Source organism: Canis aureus, chromosome 6 (genome assembly GCF_053574225.1).
Source record: "Canis aureus isolate CA01 chromosome 6, VMU_Caureus_v.1.0, whole genome shotgun sequence".
Taxonomy (NCBI): domain Eukaryota; kingdom Metazoa; phylum Chordata; class Mammalia; order Carnivora; family Canidae; genus Canis; species Canis aureus.
The window spans coordinates 40,261,997-40,282,020 of record NC_135616.1 but is presented as its reverse complement, the minus strand read 5'-3'; the positions used below and the strand labels follow the sequence as shown (position 1 = coordinate 40,282,020).

General features: G+C 52.0%; 1 protein-coding gene across 8 annotated transcripts; it reads right to left on the bottom strand.

The window, feature by feature from the left end:
• Nucleotides 1-9,135: 9,135 nt before the first annotated feature.
• Nucleotides 9,136-19,753, bottom strand: LOC144315899 (SLAM family member 8-like). Of its 8 annotated transcripts, none has more exons than XR_013381638.1 (7): nucleotides 19,594-19,753; nucleotides 16,543-16,559; nucleotides 15,780-16,142; nucleotides 13,956-14,252; nucleotides 13,034-13,173; nucleotides 12,767-12,857; nucleotides 9,136-12,116 (listed from the first exon to the last, which is right to left on the bottom strand). XR_013381638.1 is itself a non-coding variant. In XM_077901212.1 (7 exons), the coding sequence occupies exons 1-6, from the start codon at nucleotides 19,731-19,733 to the stop codon at nucleotides 12,799-12,801; spliced, it is 1,011 nt and encodes a 336-aa protein (XP_077757338.1). In that variant the 5' UTR covers nucleotides 19,734-19,753; the 3' UTR covers nucleotides 9,136-12,176; nucleotides 12,767-12,798. The 8 variants fall into 8 exon arrangements, 7 of the variants coding, with proteins under 7 accessions (XP_077757338.1, XP_077757339.1, XP_077757342.1 ...); XM_077901212.1 differs by having other exon boundaries at nucleotides 9,136-12,176; nucleotides 13,034-13,168; XM_077901213.1 differs by having other exon boundaries at nucleotides 13,034-13,168.
• Nucleotides 19,754-20,024: the final 271 nt, after the last annotated feature.

The window sequence follows — 20,024 nt, the reverse complement described above, 5'->3', positions numbered from 1 at the left end:
TCCTCTGTGTATGTTTTTCTGTACATTTTAAAATAAAATGAAAACGTTATCTTTATCTTTATCTTTGTGGATAAAGTACTGGTCTCCAAAGTGTGTCAATGTGAGATGATCCACTGCGGTATACAAAGAAAATATGAATATACATCTATTTATACTTTTATTTTGATCAGGAAAAAAGCCCTCTTTGAACATGTAATAGAATTTGCCTGGCACCCTAGTTTGATCTGTTGGTCAGAGTCATGTGTGAGTGAACTACCCCTTGAGTGGCCCTGCTTTCACTGAGTCAATTCCAGATTCCTGCCGTCTAGGGAGTGTGGATGTTTCTTAACTGACCAGGTTGATTTGTTTCTCAACAAATAGTCCCAAACATTCATAGATTGAAGATAACACACATGAGACAAGAACCAAAAAAAAGATGGAGCAGGCCCTTCTTTGGCGCCTGACGGAGTTCTTTGTCTGCTAATTATGAGGCAGAACAGATGACCTAATTAAATTAGACAAGAAGCTCACCACAGATTCCCATCTGTTGAAGTCACCAGGATGAGATCTCTCTGACTAGCCCCCACATGTATTTCTAACAGACATGGATGTTTGTGTAACATGGCTTTATATAGAGGAATGATGTAAACATTCTAAATTCCCCTAGCTTTTAGATGTCCCTGCCCTGGATTTTTTTTAAGATTTTATTTATTTATTCATGAGAGACGCAGAGAGAGAGGCAGAGAGATACAGGCAGAGGAAGAAGCAGGCTCCATGCAGGGAGTCTGATGTGGGACTCGATCCCAGGTCTCCAGGATCAGGCCCTGGGCTGAAGGCAGGCACTAAAACGCTAAGCCACCCAGGGATCCCCCTGCCCTGGATTTTTTTATTCAAAAATTCAAACTTGTCAACTAGTCAAAAAGACTATATGAAATACAGCTTTGCCTCTACTGCTGTGATAGAGCTCTTACTCAAAACACATTCTGAGCCTTGGAGGATGAGCTAATGTTGTATGAAGCCATCACAAACTGCCAGATATTAAAATATTGTTTGTTTCTTGGATATGGATATCTCCTATTTTTACCAGGTTTAATTTGTGGCATCTGCTTTAAAATGTGCAATTCACAAATTAATAAATATGTTATTATGTGTGAGATTGCCCACTTAAAAGTATTTTAACTTATCTTTTGCCATTTTGCCATACAATTGATGGACCACTTACACAGACTTTCTTTGCCTCTCTGCCTCCCAATGATTCTGAAGGTAAACATCCTTTTTCAATTTTACTAGCAGTTTCCTGTAAACAATGAGTTTAAGCCTACTTTGTCCCTACTCAATGCTAGGACCAGATGGCTATTTCTGCTCCTAGTTCAGTGAGAATGGAGCATGTTTGCTCTCTCTGACTTCTCAATTTTTGTTTATATAATTTTGGGTTTTATACACAGCCTATAATTCTTGATTCTGGTTGACTCTATGTCTTCTTTACCAAGAATTTAGAAATATTTGAATTACACATCTGATTTTCTGGCACTGTGGGAGGAATGTGTGCAAGCAGAGCCAAGCTCAAGTTTCGTTATGAGAAAGAGGTTGAGTGTCAGGGTGTTGCCTACTGAGACCAGAGCTGGGAAACCTCAAGAAAGGGGAAGCCAGGGATATTTAGACTGCTTATATTATTCTTCTATTTTAAAGCAATGTTCCAACCAGCATTGTTAAGAATTCAGTAAGGGTCCCTTCCCTGGGAGATACATTCTTAGACCCCCGATGATGCCTGAAAGCACAGAGTACTGAACCCTATATATACTGTTTTTTCCTATACACACATATATCTGTGATAAATTTTAATCTACAAATTAAGCACAGTTAGGGATTAACAGTGGTAACTAATAAAAACAGAACAATCATAACAATATGCTGTAATAAAAGCAATGTGAATGTGGTCTCTCAAAATTTTGTACTGTCCTACACTCACCCTTCTTCATATGATGTTGTGAGATGATAAAATGCCCATGTGATGAGAGGAAGAGAGGGGAATGACATAGGCACTGTGACACAGCATGGGGCCACCTCCTACTGAGCTTCTGAGCATGCATCAGGAGGGTCATCTACTTCCTGACTGTGGTTGGCTGCCGACTGTGAAACCTTGAAGAAGAGGGGGCTCCTGCACACTTGGCTGCCCTTGAAAGAGATCTAATCATGCTGACCTAAACAAACCATGGGCTTGTTTTTCTCTGGTGTTCAGGAAAAAATCTCTAGGCAAGCAGTTCAGGGCAGGAATGAGGTATCGAGGTCCTACACTTCTTGTATTTTTCTGTTCCTTAGTGTGTGGCTTCCTGCCTCAAGGTCACAAAATGGCTGCTATGGCTCTAGCCATCATGCACAAGGTCAGGACACCACAAAAAGAAAAGAGGGGAAGGGTGAGAGGGCTTTTCCTCAAGTTCCACACAATGAATTCTTCCTTGCATTTTGTTAGCCCTCTGTCTTGCAAAGGTCTGGGAAATGTCTGTTTCATAACTGACCTAATTACCACCAAATATACAGTTAGAAATGGAAAGAATAGACACTGGGTAGGCAACTAGTGGTTCCACCAATAGCATCCTTAAACATGTTTCTTTGAGCATTGATAAGGCTTTGCTCCTGTTGCAATGTGTTCCTGTAAGTAGAATTTCAAGGTCAAAATGGTGGCACCTGGGTGGCTCAGTTGGTGAAGCATTTGTCTTCAGCTCAGGTCATGATTTCAGGGTCCTGGGATTGAGTCCCACATCGGGCTCCCAGCTCAGTGGGGAGCCTGCTTCTCCCTCTGCTCCTTACCTTGCTCATGCTCTTTCACTTCCTCTCTCTCAAATAAATAAATAAATAAAATCTTTTTTTAAAAAATGTCAAGGTCAAAGTGCATCCTACATTTACAACATACTGTCAGCTCACTCCCCAGAAAGGCTGTGAGTGTTTATATTCCCACCACCATGTACGCAAGTTCCCATTCTCCCAGAGCCTCGCCAATGCTGGACATTATTCTCCTGATTGTCAGTTTGATATATGAAGATGGCATCCTGTTTCATTTACTGCCCTGATGACTAGTGCATTCGAGTCCACTTGTTGGCTTTGACGAAAAGGAATTTGTCCAGGGGAAAGACTTTCCCTCTCTCCCGTCCCAATCATCCACCCTAGACTTGGCTTGTAGAGAATATTCAGAAGCAGAGATGTGTGAAACATGGCGCAAGCGGTTGCAGACAGCTTCTGTGACACAGCATCGAGGGAGAGACTGAGTTTTCTTCTGGACAGAGTACAAGTCAAACTAAAAAGAAAAGTCCAAGGGAAATGCTCGCTAGTCACGTGGCCTGGGCGAGGTGAGAGAGAGAGAAGTGGTTGTTCAGAATATTCTGGGAAGTTGTTGATTCATTTCCTTTGTAGGGTTCACAGTGAAGGGCTCTGTCTGGGGTCACGGCCGTGGCAGGGGATGGGGGGGTGGCCCTGGCTCAGAGGAGAAGGAACACCAGCTCAGTTCCTGCAAGAGGCATGACCCATTCGTGTTGCTGCAGGCCCCCTGAGAACCCAATGGCCAGGAGTTCATCTGCTCCTGCAGCTCTTGGAATGTCATCTTTATGTAACTCAGATGGGAACTTCATTAAACTTAGCCTGAACCTCACTTTTGCAGCCCATGATGAACAACCTGACCTCAGGCTTCGGTAATGTTTGAGATCTGCAGCCTCGTGGCCCCCTTTCTGCTTTCTCCATTAGGAACCCAGACGGGCTTCAGATCTGCCCCTTTTGCATCCCGCCTAAATGCTCCACTTGAGCGAATTGCCTGGCCAGCTTTGGTGACTCCATCTGGCATACGAGGTGGCCCTAAGGGGGCTGATGCATGGCCTGACTGCCTTGCCGGCACCCCTCACCATGCACCTCCTCACCAAAGGGGAGTACAGTCTCTCTGCTCTGAATACTCGTCCTGTGTCCTCCTTGGACTGGTCTGCCTCTCGAACCTCTGGAATCTTGGTGAATAAAGCTTTCTGTGTCTTATCACATCTTCTTGGAGGAGTAATTGTAGCTCCCTGCACATTCTGTCCCCCAGGGTGGGAAATGAGGACACAAACCACAATAGTTAGCTGTGACACAGGGCTGTCCTGTCCTGTGGGATCTCACACATTGTCCTTTTCCTAACAGGGTGGGGGAAATAGGTAGAACTTGGGCACTGGCTCACCAAACATGGTTTCACCTGTCCAACCCAGTCAAGCAGGGTCCCCCCTGTACCAAGAGGAGGTGCTGGGATTTCCAGCGGGACATGTGCCACCGTTATTGGATCAAAACCAGCCACATTTGGGCTTTAGAGCAGGTCTGCTCATCCAGCCTGCTCGCTGCAGGTCAGGGCCGACGCTGGAAGACTGCATCCTTTGCTAGATGCCCTTCTGCCAAGGGGAGCAGAAAAGTTTATCTACTCAGGTCTTTTACCTCTCCGTCTCAAACTTCCTATCACCCTGACACCTCTTCATTACCTCGCTTTAATTCCTGGACTCCCAGGGTGGGATTTGCTTCTGGTGCTCGTGCTGATACTATACTTTCTTGCCTCAACTTGAAACAAGCCACTAGGACTTTCTGCCTTCCAGGATCCAGGCAGCACTTTGATTTGCCTGAATCTACACGACATGCATGAGGACTGCTAGGTACTAAGGGCAGGTGCTCATACCTGTGGCAACTCCTTGCTCCATCCCACGTGCACAAAGATTAATTCGCGGCCTTTGCATCTGACAGTGCTCCCTACATATCTGGGCTGAGGCTGCTTCTGAGGCTAGAGGTGGACACTCCTTGTCTCCTCACCAGAAGGCTGATTTGCACAAATCTAACTTTAGGGGCTTAGCATACCTGCATTCGCCTCCCAATCCCTGATCCTGACTGATGTGTCCCACCCAACAAGTTGCTGGTGAACTGCCAGCATCTCTACTTCATCCTCAAATCTACTGTACTGTAATTTGCAGGCTGGACTACTGAAGCCCAGGCCTCACCTGTAAGACTTGCTTAAAGATTCTCCCACAATGCTCTGCAGCTTTTTGTCACTCTCTACTAAATACATCTCTCCAATCCCCATAGATCTGCAGAGGCCTCTCCTTCCCTGTGGTTGATATGTACTCACAAGCCTCACGTGCTTGAGACGTGGAAAAGTCTCACTTTTCCAAACGCTCGTGGGAATCCCACCAGGCATTGACTTCACAGAGAAAGAGCACTTGTAGCTTTAAACTCATACATGGTCTCTGATAGCAGACCTTGCAGACTTTCTCTACCTGTCACTTCCCCACCTGCTAACCACACTGTGGCCTGTCTTTCATTGTTGGCACTGTGCTTCTGCAAATGTCTGCTGCTCCTGGGACCAGGTGTCCTCCAGGAGCAGAGCCAGAGCAGCCTGGCGGAAGTTCCTCTGTCAGCACCAGGCAGGCTTCAGGAGACTCTGGGCAGCAAGTGGAGCAGGGAGGAGGCCCCCATCAGCCCAGGGTTGGCCACAGGCCTCCTTCCCCACCCAGCAAAGTTTCTGAATTCTTAAGGACAAGTGGCTCCATTGGCTGAACACCAATGTCTAGCTCATAGCTTCATGAGTGACTTTTTGGAATGTACTCACTCAGTATGCTACCAGGACAAGATTTCAAGTTAGGACAATTGAATATGTTTTACTTAGGATTTAACCACGTGCAGATATAGGCTCTGTGGATCTCCATATGTCCTCTCACCCTGTCTCCACCAGCATTAGAGATGGTCTTGGCAGCAAGAGCAGATGCTTCGGGATTGTAAGGGGCCCATTTGTGCAACTTCGTAGTGTCACCAGGTCCTGCTGGGGCCTAGGCTTGTATGTAACTTCCATGTGATAATGGAAGGGAACAAGACATGATTGATTGTATGATTTCGTGGATCAGGAAATGTGCAGCTGAGGACAATTGTCAAGGGAACACAGTCATTTGGTGTGTCCCAAGGTGCACGGCTGAGTGTCTCCTAGAGCCCAACATCAAGCCTAAAACTATATGAGATAAAAATTACTTTCCAAAGAAGATGTGGTTCTGCTTAATATCAGAGGCTTCTATCAGGCCCCAAGGAGCAATTAAATAGCTAAATATCACTTCAAACACCTGTGGGGCTCCAGGACCATAAGAGTCAAAAGCAGAGCTACTTACCTTGTAGCCCGCACCAGGTAGCAATCTTCTCTTGCTCTTCCAAGTTGGCTGTTGTGTTGATTACTGGTAAATACAGTGACATAGCACACCCAGTTGTGATAAATGTGACTCCAGATACACAAACATGCTTAGAAAACACCATATCTCTTTCCTCATGACAGAGCATATGTGGAAGACAAATTTGCTTTTCAATTTGGAGGGATATCCTGCTATTCCCTCAAATGCTTGGACCCCTAAAAACTTCACTATGATGTCAAGACCCTTGATTTTCATGGGATTTATAATCCATTTCTGGTACCTTTCTTGGTGCCAGGACAACTAGTGTGCTGCCTATTTCTTTCTCACTTGGTCAGATTGATATGATGGAGTCCCTTTGGAATAGCAGCATGAGGGCAGATGGAGTGAAACATGATCCTAGCAGCATATAGTGAGTCACACACTGCTGGGTTCCCCTGGCTGGATGCACACTGCGCAGATCCGTTCATGGGAGACCCTGGAACTTCTCCGGGCAGAAACAGGTGGGCACCTCTGAGTAGGGGGTCAGCAGGGACAGTGACACTCAACTTTGTGGATCTGATATGCAGGCTTGGTTGGTCTCCCCTAGCAGTCCAGAGAGGGACAATTTATGTCTGAGCAAATGTTTCACATCTTCCAAACCACAATTGTTAACAGCTACCAGGATGCAACTCTGTAGAAGTCATAGGTAATATGACAGAGAACAAGATGAGGCTTCTAACCTCAGGCTGCCCGCAGGCTCCTGAGAGAGAAACACCACTGAGACTAAGGACGCCCCTGAGCACGAGCAGCATTGGTGAGCAGCACCGGCAGCAGCTGAGAAAGGGAAGCAAGCAGAGGACAGATGCATCCTCACACACGCTCCATCTGTTCACTTTTGCAAACCAAGTCAGGAAGCAGGAACTTTACAGGCTGGAAGACAGTCGATCAACGAGGACCCAGCGTCTGGTCCATCCCACTGATGCCCACGAACGTGGAGGTTCAGAAGGGAGCGACAAGGCAGAGGGACTAGAGGTGCCCAAGGCTCCTGGGTCCCCCCACTGCACCTGGATGGGGGCGCAGTGGAAGGACTGATCCACTGAGAGATTTATGAAGCCTCAGGTCTCATCCCCTGGGTTTGTCTGCATCGTGAAGCCATTGAGGTTCCCTTCCTGCAGCCCTCTAAGGTGGATGGTCAGGGCCGCAGCCCTCGGGGACCAAGGGTCCTGGACTATCCGGGGACTCGGCTCCTCTCGTGTCCTCAAGCCTCTTTCCCCTCCCCTCGGGTGTGGGGCAAGTGAAGAGCCAGGCTGTGGCTGGACTCTGGCTACAGGGCACAATTTTGTCCATGTTTGTCATCCTTTCTCTCCTTCTAGCTGGTCCTTTACTGTTGTAAACAGAATTTACTCAAACTCTTAAAGAAAGAAACTCTGCCTTTAACTGGGTGTTATACTATATATTGCCAAATTGAATTTGAATAAAATATAAAAAAAGAAAGAAATTCTGCTCTGATGAACAGCACTGATAACATGTGTTACCTTCTTCTTGTCCCAAGAACCTCAGGAGCTGGAAGGACAAGCATGTCCAGGCATCTCTGCCCAGTTCCTCCTTCTCACCTGTTCTTCCTCTGCATCCAGTTCTGGGGAGTGATGTTCATGCCCTGGCTGTGGTCTCACTGGGCAGAAGGTCTCCTGGGATCCCCATCAGGCTGGCCAGTCCCCTGTGACCACAAGGGAGCAGGACACTCACTGGGACAGTCAGTGAGAGTGGGAGAGAAGGTAGGATGAGAAGAGGGTGAGAGAGAATCTCGGGAAAATCACCCGAGGGAAAACCACTGCCCTGCATGGAGAGCAGGGTGATGCGGTTTTTGTGGGGCCATTCATTGTGGGCACTGGGATGGGGCAGGAGCAGGACCAGGAGAGGATGGCCAGGCAGCAGCACCTCAGGTGGAGGAGCACCCAGACAACAGGATACAGAAGGGCCCATGTCACCCTGTAACCACAGCTCCCAGTGTGGCCTGATAGCACTGGGTTAGCAGAGAAACGATGGGAAAGCCGGGCTGTGGATAGGAGTCAGGATTCTTCAGGGAAACAGAGTCATAGGATCTTGATAAGCATGAAGACATTTACTGTCAGGAGGGTCTCACATGACTAGAGAGGCCGACAGGTCTAGAGCCTGCACCAGGTGAGCCAGGCTGAGACCCAGGGAAGATCTGCTGCTGGGGTTCAAGTCCAAGTTGGTCAGGCTGGAGACAGAAGGACGAGCCTGTGCTGCAGTGCCTGTCCCATGGCCATCTGCTGTCGAATTCTTTCTTGTTCAGGGGGGTCAGTCTTTCCTCCTGCTCAGGCCTTCCACTGATTGGATGAGGCCCACCCACACTGTGGAGGGCAGTCTGCTTTACTCAACGTTCATCCCTGTAAGTGTATTTCATCCAAAATCTCTTCATATAAACATCCAGAATAATGCTTGGCCATGACTCTTAGCACTGCAATCTAGCCAAGTTGATACACATAATAAATTATCACACTACAAAATCACTAATCCAAATAAATCTAGAAGGGCCAATTAACATTAGAGAGAGAAGACTTCAGAGCAAGGAACATTTCTGGGGATGAAGAAGAAAAGTACATAATAAGGAAAGGTCAAGTATGCAACAAGGGAGAAGAACCCGACGTGTGTGAGCGCCTAACAGCAAAGCACCGAACACATGAAGCAAAGCTGACAGATCTGAAGGAGAAGCACATGGATCCACTGTCACAGAGAGCAGAGCATCCTCCCCCGAGAGTGGCCCGAGGGAATGGAAAATCACCAAGAACACACACGATAAATACGACCATGACTCAATTCAAACTCAGTGATATTTAGAGAGTATTCAACTCTAACACCAGACAACACATTCCTTTCAAGTGCACCTGGAGAACTCCCCAAAGTATTGTCTTATCCTGGGTACTAACACAAACCGTGAGTATTTTTAAATATTTGAAATAACATATTTCTCTGACCATAATAGAAATAGAGTAGAAATTTTTGTAAATATTTTATTCATTAGAGAAAGAGAGCATGAGCAAGGGGAAGGGAGAAGCAGACACCTGTCGAGCAGGGATTCTGACGCAAGGCTTAATTCCAGGACCCTAGGATCATGACCTTGGTCAAGGGCAGGCATTGAACCCACTAAGCTATGCAGGTGCCTCTTGAGTAGAATTTAATAACAGGAAAATTTGCAAACATGCAGAAATTAAACAAATCACTTCTTAATAACTCATGACTCAAAGAGGAAGTCTCGAGGGAAATTTTAAATATTTGGAGTGAATGGATATAAAAATACAAGTATTCAAAATGAGTGAAAACAAGCTAACCCAGTGCTTTAGGGAAATATATATGATGACAGGTGGATGTTGCAAAAGAAGAAATGCTTGAAGTTAATAATTTAAGCATTTACCTTATGAATCTACAAAAAAGAGCAAATTAAGCCCAGAGCAAGTGGAAGAAAGGAAATAAGAAAGAAAAGAGCAGAGAGAGTGAAACTGATAAATCTAATAAAGCATATTGACAAAAATCCCTGAAGTTAATATCGCTAATAGTGGTGAAAAACTGAAAGCTTTCCCCTTAAGATTAGGAAGGAGGCAAGGCTGTTTGCTCTCCCCACTGCTTTTCACCATTCACTTGCAAGTCTGAGCAGTGCAATAACAAGAAAAAGAAATAAAATAAAATATAGATTAAAATGGTAAAGAGAAAACTTGTGTTTATCATAGACACTATTTATATGTTTGTCTGCACAGAAAGTCCCGTGGACTCTACAGAAAAATCCCTGGACTAATATGTGAGTTCAGCAAGGCAGCAGGACAGAAGGCCCACAGGGAGGGAAGGGACCCACCCTCACACTAGTCAGGAATGGAACACAGATTTAGAAGTGTGTACTCCCAGTTGAGGGGAGTGCACCGGGGTCTTGAGTGTTCTGCAGAGATGGGGAGTCATCTAGTGGAGCTCAACAGAATGGGTGACAGGGGCAGGGCCCGGGTGCTGGGGGGGCCCCTGCGGCTCTGTGGGAGGTGCTGTGGCTTCGAGCCCTCACCTCCATCCTCACACCCTTACTGTCTGGTCTAAACTGAACACAGGAACCATGCAAACATGAAGTTGGGGCACTTCTGTCACAGACTGTGTGCGGTGTGGCTACTGAGGCAGTGAGCACCCGCTGTGGTTACTACTCCCACGGACCAGAAATGGAGTTTACTGCTCCCCGCCAGCACCAAGGGGGAGCCCTAGGGATCCTGCAGGGAAGGGAGCTGAGCTCAGAAATGTATGCAGATTCAGACACCGACCTGCTCTGCCACCTTCCAGATGTTGACAATGTCCTCAGATACTCAGAGTCCTGCTGACACTGTGATCTAGGTGTCTGTGGGACAGCCCTCGTCCTGAGGTACATGCAGCTGTGTGGCTGGAAGGTGGTGTATGTGTGTGTGTGTGTGTCTGTGTGTGTCTGTGTGTGCATGCCTGCGGGCTCCTGTGCGGAAGAAGAGGTTTGGGGATGACAAGCCTCTCTGCTTTCCTCTGTTCTCAGGGGATCTACCTGCTTCCAGTGCAATCTGAGGCTCAGCTGGGAGACGGAGAGGAAGGGACATTTGAGACTCAGTTTGTCCTGCTTGAATTACTAATTCAGGTGAATAGCAGGGAGCTGTGTCACCTGGGGGAATGGTGGAAGAGCACATAAGGAGAGAAAAGTCGTCCCATACCAAGAGGTGACCTTACCATATTTTTCTTGGGTTCAGGTGAACTGCTCCCACCTCTCCCATGAACAAAACAGGCACATTTACTGTGTGATTGTAATTACTTCTGCATTCCTTCCTGTGGGAGGGGAGCTCCTGCTCTTTCTCACCAGATCCCAGGTGTTACAGAAAGGGCAGCTGGGCTGTGACCCTGGGAGGAGAGGATGGGGGAGGACACAGGGGCAGGGATGAGGACAAGGGGCTGCAGTGCAGGGCCTGGGACTTAGCAGACAGCATCAGGTGGGGAGGCAGGGCTAGGCATCTCTGCTGGGATGGGACACTGAGCCCTGGGAGCAGGGGTCCCAGAAGTAAAGGACACAGGAGATGGGAAGGAGGCTGTCTCAAATCCTGAGGAGCACCACCAGTGAGGGAAGAGGGGCCCTGGAGGGGCAGCTGAGGAGCCTGGGAGGGTGGCAGGTGGGGGGGGGGGGGTCAAGGAGGGTGGCCAGTAGGGACCCGAGGGCACAGGGTGTGGAACATGAAAGAGTATCACCAGGGTCACCTCCTGGTGATCTAGGGGCCCTGTGAGGTGAGGCCTAGGAGCGGGCTCAGGTGTTGAGCAGGGAGATGGGGTGAGGGCTGCAGGGAATGGGCACAGGTCAGAGAGACAACCAGGGCGAGTAATGCACACAGGACACGTCCCCAGAGAAGGTCCTACAGTGGGGGGGAAATCCTCACTGAGAACCCAGGACCTCAGCATCCTCCGCAGGGAGAGGAGAAGGAGGGAGGCAGGTGTCAATCAACACAGCCTGTTAAAAGCTAACTGGTAGGACCCAGAAACTTCCATTTCTTCCTGAACAGTAGGAGGCTCTGCCATTTGCAGCAGGACAGGACAGAAGGGAGCTTTGCCAGGACTCGGGACAGACAGCCGAGGGCTGGGGAGCCGCGCCCTGGAGCCCCGATCCCCGGGCTGGGTCCCGGCCCAGCGCTCCCAGCTGCGCGGCCTCCAGAGTCAGCCCCCAAGGCCTCCTTCTACTGACCCGACCCTGTGCACAAGACCCCCACGTCACGGCATGTGCACGAGGCCCGGGAGGTCCCAGCCTGCACGAGGTCAGAGCAGTGCGGGCCACAGAGCAGCACGCAGCCGGCGCTGACCGCCACGGAGGCATCGCGTCTCTGAATAGCTCTCGGCCCAGCCTGACCGCGGGCTGCTCTTCAGACTGTCCCGGTGGGAGGCTGTGAGTCACAGTGGTGCGTCCAGGGGGCGAGGGTCCGAAGGTAGTTTGCTGTCCTATAGATGAGGAGGAGAGCAGAGTCCATCCAGGGGTGTCTGGGCTGAGGCTGAGCCGACCTGGAACATGTTGGTACCAATTCATGGACTCAGTTTCCCGCTTGCTCTACCACTGTGTGTGTCTCATGGTGAACGTGTGCAGAACCACTTAGCATAGACACTAGCTGATGCTTGGACCAGCCAGTCCCTCACCAGAGGAGTCAGAGGAGGAAGAGGTGAGACCAGAGCTGCAGGCATCATGGTCCCAAGACAGGTGTCCCCAGGGGGCCGGATTCTCCTGCTTCTTCCAATTAAATCCTCATCAGGGCCCTGCCTGGCCTGCGGACCTCACAGTAAACAGTAGTGAGAAGCATCTCCCCTTCTAGACGTGCTGCACCCCTACCCTGGAATACAGACAGAGGGTCCCACAGCAGCAGATGGACAGAGAGGCCCCAGAGGGACCCCCACAGACCCAGTGCTGCTGACATGACCTCCACTAATCACTCAGCACTACATGGGCCCCGAAGTGAATTTTGTAGCTAATACTATGTGTCTGGAAAGGATTCCAGGGGCATCAGGGTCAGATCCTGTGGATGATGGGGATTGACAAGCACATACCCAGGCACACAGGGATGTGGGAGGACCCAGGATGCCCCCTCTCCCAGGCTCACCTGGTCCCTGCTGAGTCCAGACCCCTGCTGGCTCAGCTCTGCAGAGTGGATGCCATCATTGGGTCCCTATGCTCCTCCTGGGACCCTGCACCTGAAACATAAACAGAAGGAGCTGAAGTCTGAGCCCTGGAAACCTGTAACCTCCCCTCTATGACCCCAAGGCCATGGCTGCCCCCACCAGCCTCCTGCAGGGACATCCCCTGAGCAGTAAAGGCAGGAGGAAGGGAGCCCAGGGTCCAGGGCCCGGGGAGGAGAAGTGCAACCTGCCTCTCCCAGGCTCCAGGCTCTTCTTCACCCCTCTCCTCCACAGAAACAGTCCAGCTCCCAGGATCAGCAGCAGGACCACAACAGTCACCAGGATGCCGGGTAGATGGTCAGCATCACTCTGTCCCTGTGGATCTGCTTCCCTCGCACAGAGAGATGGAGAAGGTTAAGGACCGAGAGAAGAACAGATGCCCATTGCCCAGCACGTGGACACATCTGGAGACCCCTGCTCAGAAGCTGAGGAGGGAGCAGCAAGGCAGGTGCTTTCACTCAACACTTCCGGAGCTCCTGCTCGAAGCCCGGGGGCTGAGAGGAACAGGACACGGTGCCCACCCCTGAGGACACCTCTGTGGGAGGAGGGTGAGAACGTGCCAGAAGGAGCCAGCCAGAGCCATCCCAGGGCACAGGAGCTCCCAGCCTGTACACACGTGGTCAGGGAGGGCCTCCTGGAGGAGGTAATGGGAAACCTCGTCCTGAGGGATGAGTGCAGGGAGCAGACAGGCAGGGTGGGTGCCACCTTCCAGGAAGGAGGGCCATGAACAGGGAGGGGGGCACCTCGCCAGTCCTGGAGCTCCAGCACCCATTGGGGCAGGTGGGAGGGGGACCAAGCAGGGAGGAGCCAGGTAGGAGGGTGAGAGGGAGGCAGGGGTCTCTTTCCAGAGGGTCCAGTGGGTCCCTGAGCGATGAGCTCCCCTGGGATGGGGGATACTGAGGCATCAGGGCCCCAGCAGCTGGTGGAGGAGGGGGGAGGGCCGAGGGGGCACATGGGGCACCGGGTCACTCATCGACTCAGGGAAACACAGACTGTGAGCAAACAGCCCGGGGGGCCGAGCTGGGACAAGAATTCAAGGAGAAGCAGACGGCCTGCTGAGCTCCTGAGCTGTCTGAGCCCTGGGAGCCCCTCCCCTCTGCAGGATGCACTCACTGTGGCCACAGATGTCCCCAAGGTCCAAGGTGGCAGTTGTCTGGTCCACCTGGTTCCTGAGCACACAGGTGAGGCTGGCATTGGGCTGGCTCAGGGGCAGGCTCAGAGCCAGGGTCCAGGGGTTGGGGGCTGGTCCTGTGGCCTCTCGGTGTTCCAGCTCCCTGGGGAGTCCCCTGCTCTCCCAGGACATGGTCAGGTCCTCCCTGGTTCCCGGGGCGTCACACTGCACGGTGACGTTGCACCAGCCTGGGGTGATGGACAGATTCGTGGTCCTGATCTGGGGAAGGGGCAGAGGCTCTGCGGCAGGAAGGACAAGAGGACAGAGGGTCATGTGAGTGGAAAATATCACACCTCAGTCTTTGTCCTGTGGAATCTCCCTGAAGCTCTGGCCTCCTCCCCCTCAGGATGGTGAAAGCATTTTATAGATGACACAGAAGTGACCAAATATACAGCAGGTGCATAAGGATGGAGCCAGTGAGTTCAGCTCTATGGGACTTCTGTAGATTGAGAAAGACTAAAACTATCACGTGAAAAAATAAATGCTGGAGCCCACTGACCCACAACTAATTAGTTAAAGAAAGTGAGGTGTCCCCTAGAAGAAAGAGAAGTCTAGGGCCTGATTTATCAGGATCTAGAGCCTGCCTGTGCTTATCCTCAGATGATGCCCAAGCCCTGAAATTGGCCCCATGTTCCCACCATGAAAGACTGTTATGGGGGGCACCTTGGTGCCCCCTAGGAAAGACCACCCTCTGTGTGGTTGGAATATGCACTGAACTTTGGTTCCACCCGTGAAGCCAAGGGACAGGCTAACAGGCTGACACAGATCCTTAGAATCTGTGGGACCTGAGGCTCCCACTCTCTCTGGAGCAGACAGCTCCCTGGGCAGAGGGGGGTGCAGGGAGAGAGCAGGATGCTCCCTGAGATCCTGAGAAAGGACTGCCATGTGCACTCCTATATCTGTGGAGGTTTAGAGCTGGACCAGTGGAGTCTGTGAGTGAGCTGCTCGGGCTGAGGCTAAAAGGGGATCGGGGGAAAGGGTGGAGAACCACACGTGGGAGTCTGGATCCTACTTCGTGACGAGTGACCCCAGCTATGCTGACGTGCTGACCCTCAGAACCTGAAGGTGTCTTAGATTCCAAGTCAATGCTGGTCTGAGGCTGCTAACCAGCTGAGCCTAAACCAGAGATGGTCTGGATGTCTTGATGGGCCCCATGTGATCACAGGGTCCTCCCAAGTAGAAGGAGGCAGGAGAGGAGGTCCGAGGGACCCAGTGCCAGAGGCACTCATCCCAGCAGTGCTGACTGTGCAGGTGGAGGAAAGGGCCACGACCCAGGGAATGCAGGTGCCACCAAGAGGGGGGACAGGAAAAGAAATGGATTCTCCCTGGAGCCTCCAGAGAGGAGCACAGCCCTGCCCACACCCGGACCTCAAGGCACAGGCTCTGGGGTCTGACTCCTGCCCAACAGCACAGTAGGACCCTCAGGTGGGGTGTGGTGAGCCCCTGAGGTGTCCTCACCTGTCCCAGTGGCACAGACAGCTAAGGGACAGCCTGAGGACCCTGAGTCCTGTGGGGACTGTAGTGTTAAGGCAAAATCCCCACTTCCCCCCACAGGGGTTCCCCTCCTGAAGCACCAAAGTGATTCCATCCCTGGGGTGACTCTCAGCTCTGCCTGCATTTGTGGCGAACACCCTGCATCTGATTCCAGGGGAGAAGAGAGAGTCTGAAGGCTGGGATCTGGGGGGAGCCCTGTGAGCCGGGCGCGGGGACCCTCCAGGGACAGAGGAAGGAGGTGAGCTCTGGGGTTGGGGGAGGGGCCTACACACCATACACAGTCAGGTGGAAATCCTGGTCGTATTGTCTTCCTCTCGTGTAGGAGTCTCGAGCCCGGTACAGCCCAGTGTCCTCCAGGGTCAGGTTGTCAATCCTCAGGGTGGTTATGTTGAACACATGGACCCTCTTCTGGAACTTGTCCTGCCAGTTGACCCATTCTGGAACATCTGCCCCAGGAAAGACCTGCAGCATGACTATGTAGTTCGATCTGAATACAATGCCCCATGATATCTTCTCCAGCTCATCTACTGGAGGCAAGTCTGGATTTCTGATCACATGAAAGGACACAGAAGCTCCTTGCATCCCCTTCAGGGAAACAGCGTTTCCAGAACTCTGGGTCCCAGGGCTGCCGACACCTAGGGCATAGGACACAGAAAATGTGAATGGTTTTCCAGTAGGAATAAAGGAGAAAACCATAGAATACATCTTTAAAAAAAAAAAAAAAGATTTTATTTATTTATTCATGAGAGACACAAGGAAGGAGGCAGATACATAGGCAGAGGGAGAAGCAGGATCCCCGCAAGGAGACTGATGTGGGACCCAATCCTAACCCTCAGGATCACAACCTAAGCCAAAGGCAGATGCTCAACTGCTGAGCCTCCCAGGCGTCCCCCCTAGAACCTATCTTGTCATGAAATCCCTCCCATGTGCTCCGTGACTCCTGGAAGGCAGGGAATGCATGAATGTGAAGCGATGCTGGAATCACTCCTGTCCCAGGGCAGCGTCCCCTTGACCAGGTCACACGAACTCGCTCACCTGCAGGGTCTTGACCCCTAAAAGCGAGAGGATGAAGTGCATGGGACTTGGACCAACAACAGCTCTAGCACATTTTCGGTCCCTACCGAGAGCATTCTGCTGGAGGCAGCTGCTCACTGGGCTGCAGAGACCCCTCCTGCACACAGGCCCTGGCGCCCTCCCCTGGGGTGGAGGCTGCAGCCAGGGTGTCCCCTCTGGGGAGCAGGGAGCAGCTAAGGTGGTAGACGGCCCCCAGGGACAGCGGGTCACACAGAGGGGGACTCCGTCTTGCAGTCACCCTGTGTCCTGCTCTCTGGGATAAAGCCCACTGCCATGTTGGGGGCTGACCCGGGGAGAGGCCTACATGGGGAGGGGTGACGGCCACCTCTGTCCAACAGTCTGTGTGGTCAGCACATGTGGAAGCCTCTTACTTAACACATGTACATGGCCCCTTTTGCAGCTCTGCTTCCCTCTCATGTCCCTGAAGTTTCTCCCCCCCGCCCCCTGCAAACACTGTCACACTGAGCTGCTTTGGATGGACTCTCTGCTCAGGGACATAGATCATCCAATGGGGGAGCATCTGACCCCCCATGGGTGCATATAAAGCACATGGGGCACACATGTCACATATGAGTGCATGTTTGATAGACGTGTGGGTAAATACGTCACACACGGTTGTGTACATGTCACACATAGGTGTGTAGGTGCAGGGATAACTGACTGGGGGGTCTAATCGATCAAGGCAGGTCATGTCCCCTCCTGCCGGCCTCCGCTCATTGCCCTCCTAAGAGACCCCAGCAAACTCTTCTTGATAAATCTTAGGTTTGCCATCAACACACAGTGACCACATCTCTTCTTAAAGATTTATTGATATTAGAGAAAGAGAGTCAGAGAGCAAGTGGTGGAGAGGCAGAGGAGAGAGACTCTCAAGCATACGTCCTGCTGACCAAGGAGCCTGACCCGGGGCACAATTAACAACCTTGAGATCCTGAACCGAGGCCAAATCAAGAGTCTGCCGCTTACCCGCTGGCCACTCGGGACCTCCAATACCATATTAATTTTAATGAGAATTTCTCCTGTAAATGAACTTGGTGGCTCCCCCGTGAATTCACTGACAGAACAGTGTCCTGTAGACCTGTGTCCCCACCCCAGTCAGCACCCGGGCCTCATTTAATGGTGAAATGTGCACAATGTGGCACACACAGGACAGTAAGTATAAATCAGAGACACAGCCCTTGTTCCCCAAGGGGGACCGTGTCCTTGGGAGTCCCCAAGGGGCAGCAGGTCAGAATCCGGGACGGCACCTGCCCCAGGGCAGCTCCCCGAGTCTCCTGAGCACAGTGTCTCTCTCTGAGCCCCAGCCGGAGGGGTCAGCCTAGGGGGGCAGGGAGAAAGAAGCTGGGGTACTCTGGCCAGGCTTTTAATTGGGAGCAGTTCCTGTCCTGAGGGTGCCCTGCACCTCCGTGTCCCCACACCAGGGAGCAGCTGGGCTCCTTCAGACAGTATCGGCACCCCCTGCTCAGGAGCAGAGGCAGGGAGGGCAGAGGGCCAGGGGATCGCCAGGGGCCTGGAGAGAGCACCCCTCCCTTCTTGGAAGGATGAGGACATGAGACGAAAGGCCTGGCTCCTGGCTCTGAAGGTCCCCAAACAGGCTCCCTGGCTATCGGCACTTGTCAGGATCAGGACTAGGACAGGACAGGAGGTTCCACATAGAGCAGAGGCTCGGAGAAGCCCCAGGAGAGTCCAGACCAGGGGGACACACCCTGTCCCAGGATGTCACAGCTGGGGGGACTTCCAGGGGACCTTTCCCAGAGAAGGGGCTCCATCGGGTGAACCTGTGCAGGTCACACAGGGCAGAGCAGACCTGGAGCTGGATTCCCTGTCCCCAGTCCCTTGCTTCCCCCACAGAGAATCCTAAACTCTCCCTCTGGCCCCTCCCCTCCCTGCCCTGCACCCCCCTCCCCTGCTGTGTCCAGGGGCTCCTCCCTCCCAGCACTGCTGTCTGGTCAGCAGGGTCTGAGGTGTTCTGTGGTTCGTTCTTTCTTTCTTTCTTTCTTTCTTTCTTTCTTTCTTTCTTTCTTTCCTTTCTTTCTCTTCCTACCCAGATGCTTATGGAGGAAATTATAATATACTCTATGTGTCTGATTAAAAAAATTGAAAAGTGAAAGTCCATATATTGTTGACATGTAGTTACTCCTTAAAAGGGTCTCAATGTTCTGCAAAGCTCAGTTCTTAATGTGTAAACACCCTTTTTACTGAAGCCCAGTGATGCCAGAAATTTTGTAGAATGGGAGTAGCCCTCAGAGAGTATGCTCAAATCAAACACCACAGACAATAAAAAGCTATCTCAAGTTCTTATTTACTTGTTACACAAAAGCAGATGGTCTGATGAGGTAAGACACAGAAAATAGCGCTGTTAGCACAGACCTTCTTTCAGTTCCCTTTCCGGGAACCCCTCTGCTTCCCTCCTGACCCCCCAGGGCACCCCCACCGGGAGCCCCTGTCCTCAGTCTCCTGTTCCAGGCACAGTCTCACATGCAGCAGGGGCACAGACCCCTTGAATTCTGGAGGCCGCCTTTCCTTCCTTTTCCAACAGAATGTCACCATAGTCAGGCCTCATGTCGCCCCAGGAGCCAGAGGACACCTGCTTTCTTCTCCAGCTCAGCCCTGGGCTCTGGGTCGGCCCCGCCCGGGCACAGCAGCTGCAGGGGCTGCCCGGTCCCCTGAGCATCGCAGGCCAGGGGGTGCCCGTCCCCACCCTGGGTCCCCGCCGCCCCCGCTTGGTCTCCTCCATCCCTCTCCCCAGGGGGCTATGGGCTCTCCTGGCCTCACCCCTGCTGGGGGTTCCGTCCTGCAGCCAGGCAGCCAGGGTCAGGGCTCCCAGCCTGGCCTCCGCCAGAAGCTCCTGTGTTCATTCCGCTGCCCCCGGGGCTGGAAACCAGACGCACCGCGTGTGCTCCATATCACAGGGCTGCTTCCTCTGCTCCTCCCCAGAGACACCAGACAGCCCCGCAGCTCCTGCCTCCCTGCCCGCCCGGGGGTCCTCCCTCCCCGGGAGCCCGGGCCACTCACTGAGGATGAGGCTGGTGAGTCCCAGGAGCCAGGAGGCCCCGCCCAGGTGGGGGTCCCTTGAGCAAGGGCCCATGGCAGGCTCCTTCCCTGCTGGGCCTCCGCTGCTGGGGGGGGGGGCGGGGCGGGGAGGGAAGGCCCATGGCAGGCTGCCTCCCTGCTGGGCCTCCGCTGCTTACGGGGGCGGGGCGGGGAGGGAAGGGGAAGCATCTCGAACACAGAGGAAGAGAGGAAGGCAGGAAGGCGTCACAAACACTCAAATAGCTCTTAGCTCTAGTCCTACTGTCCATTGGATATTAGCCCATTCAGGTCTCTCCTGTTACCTCAGCTCCTGCAGTGGGCTCAGGAGATCATTGCAGAGCAAATGTAGGAACAGCCCCGTCTAGGAGCCCCAGTGCAGGGGAGGCCCCAACCCTGTGCTCACAAGCAGCCTG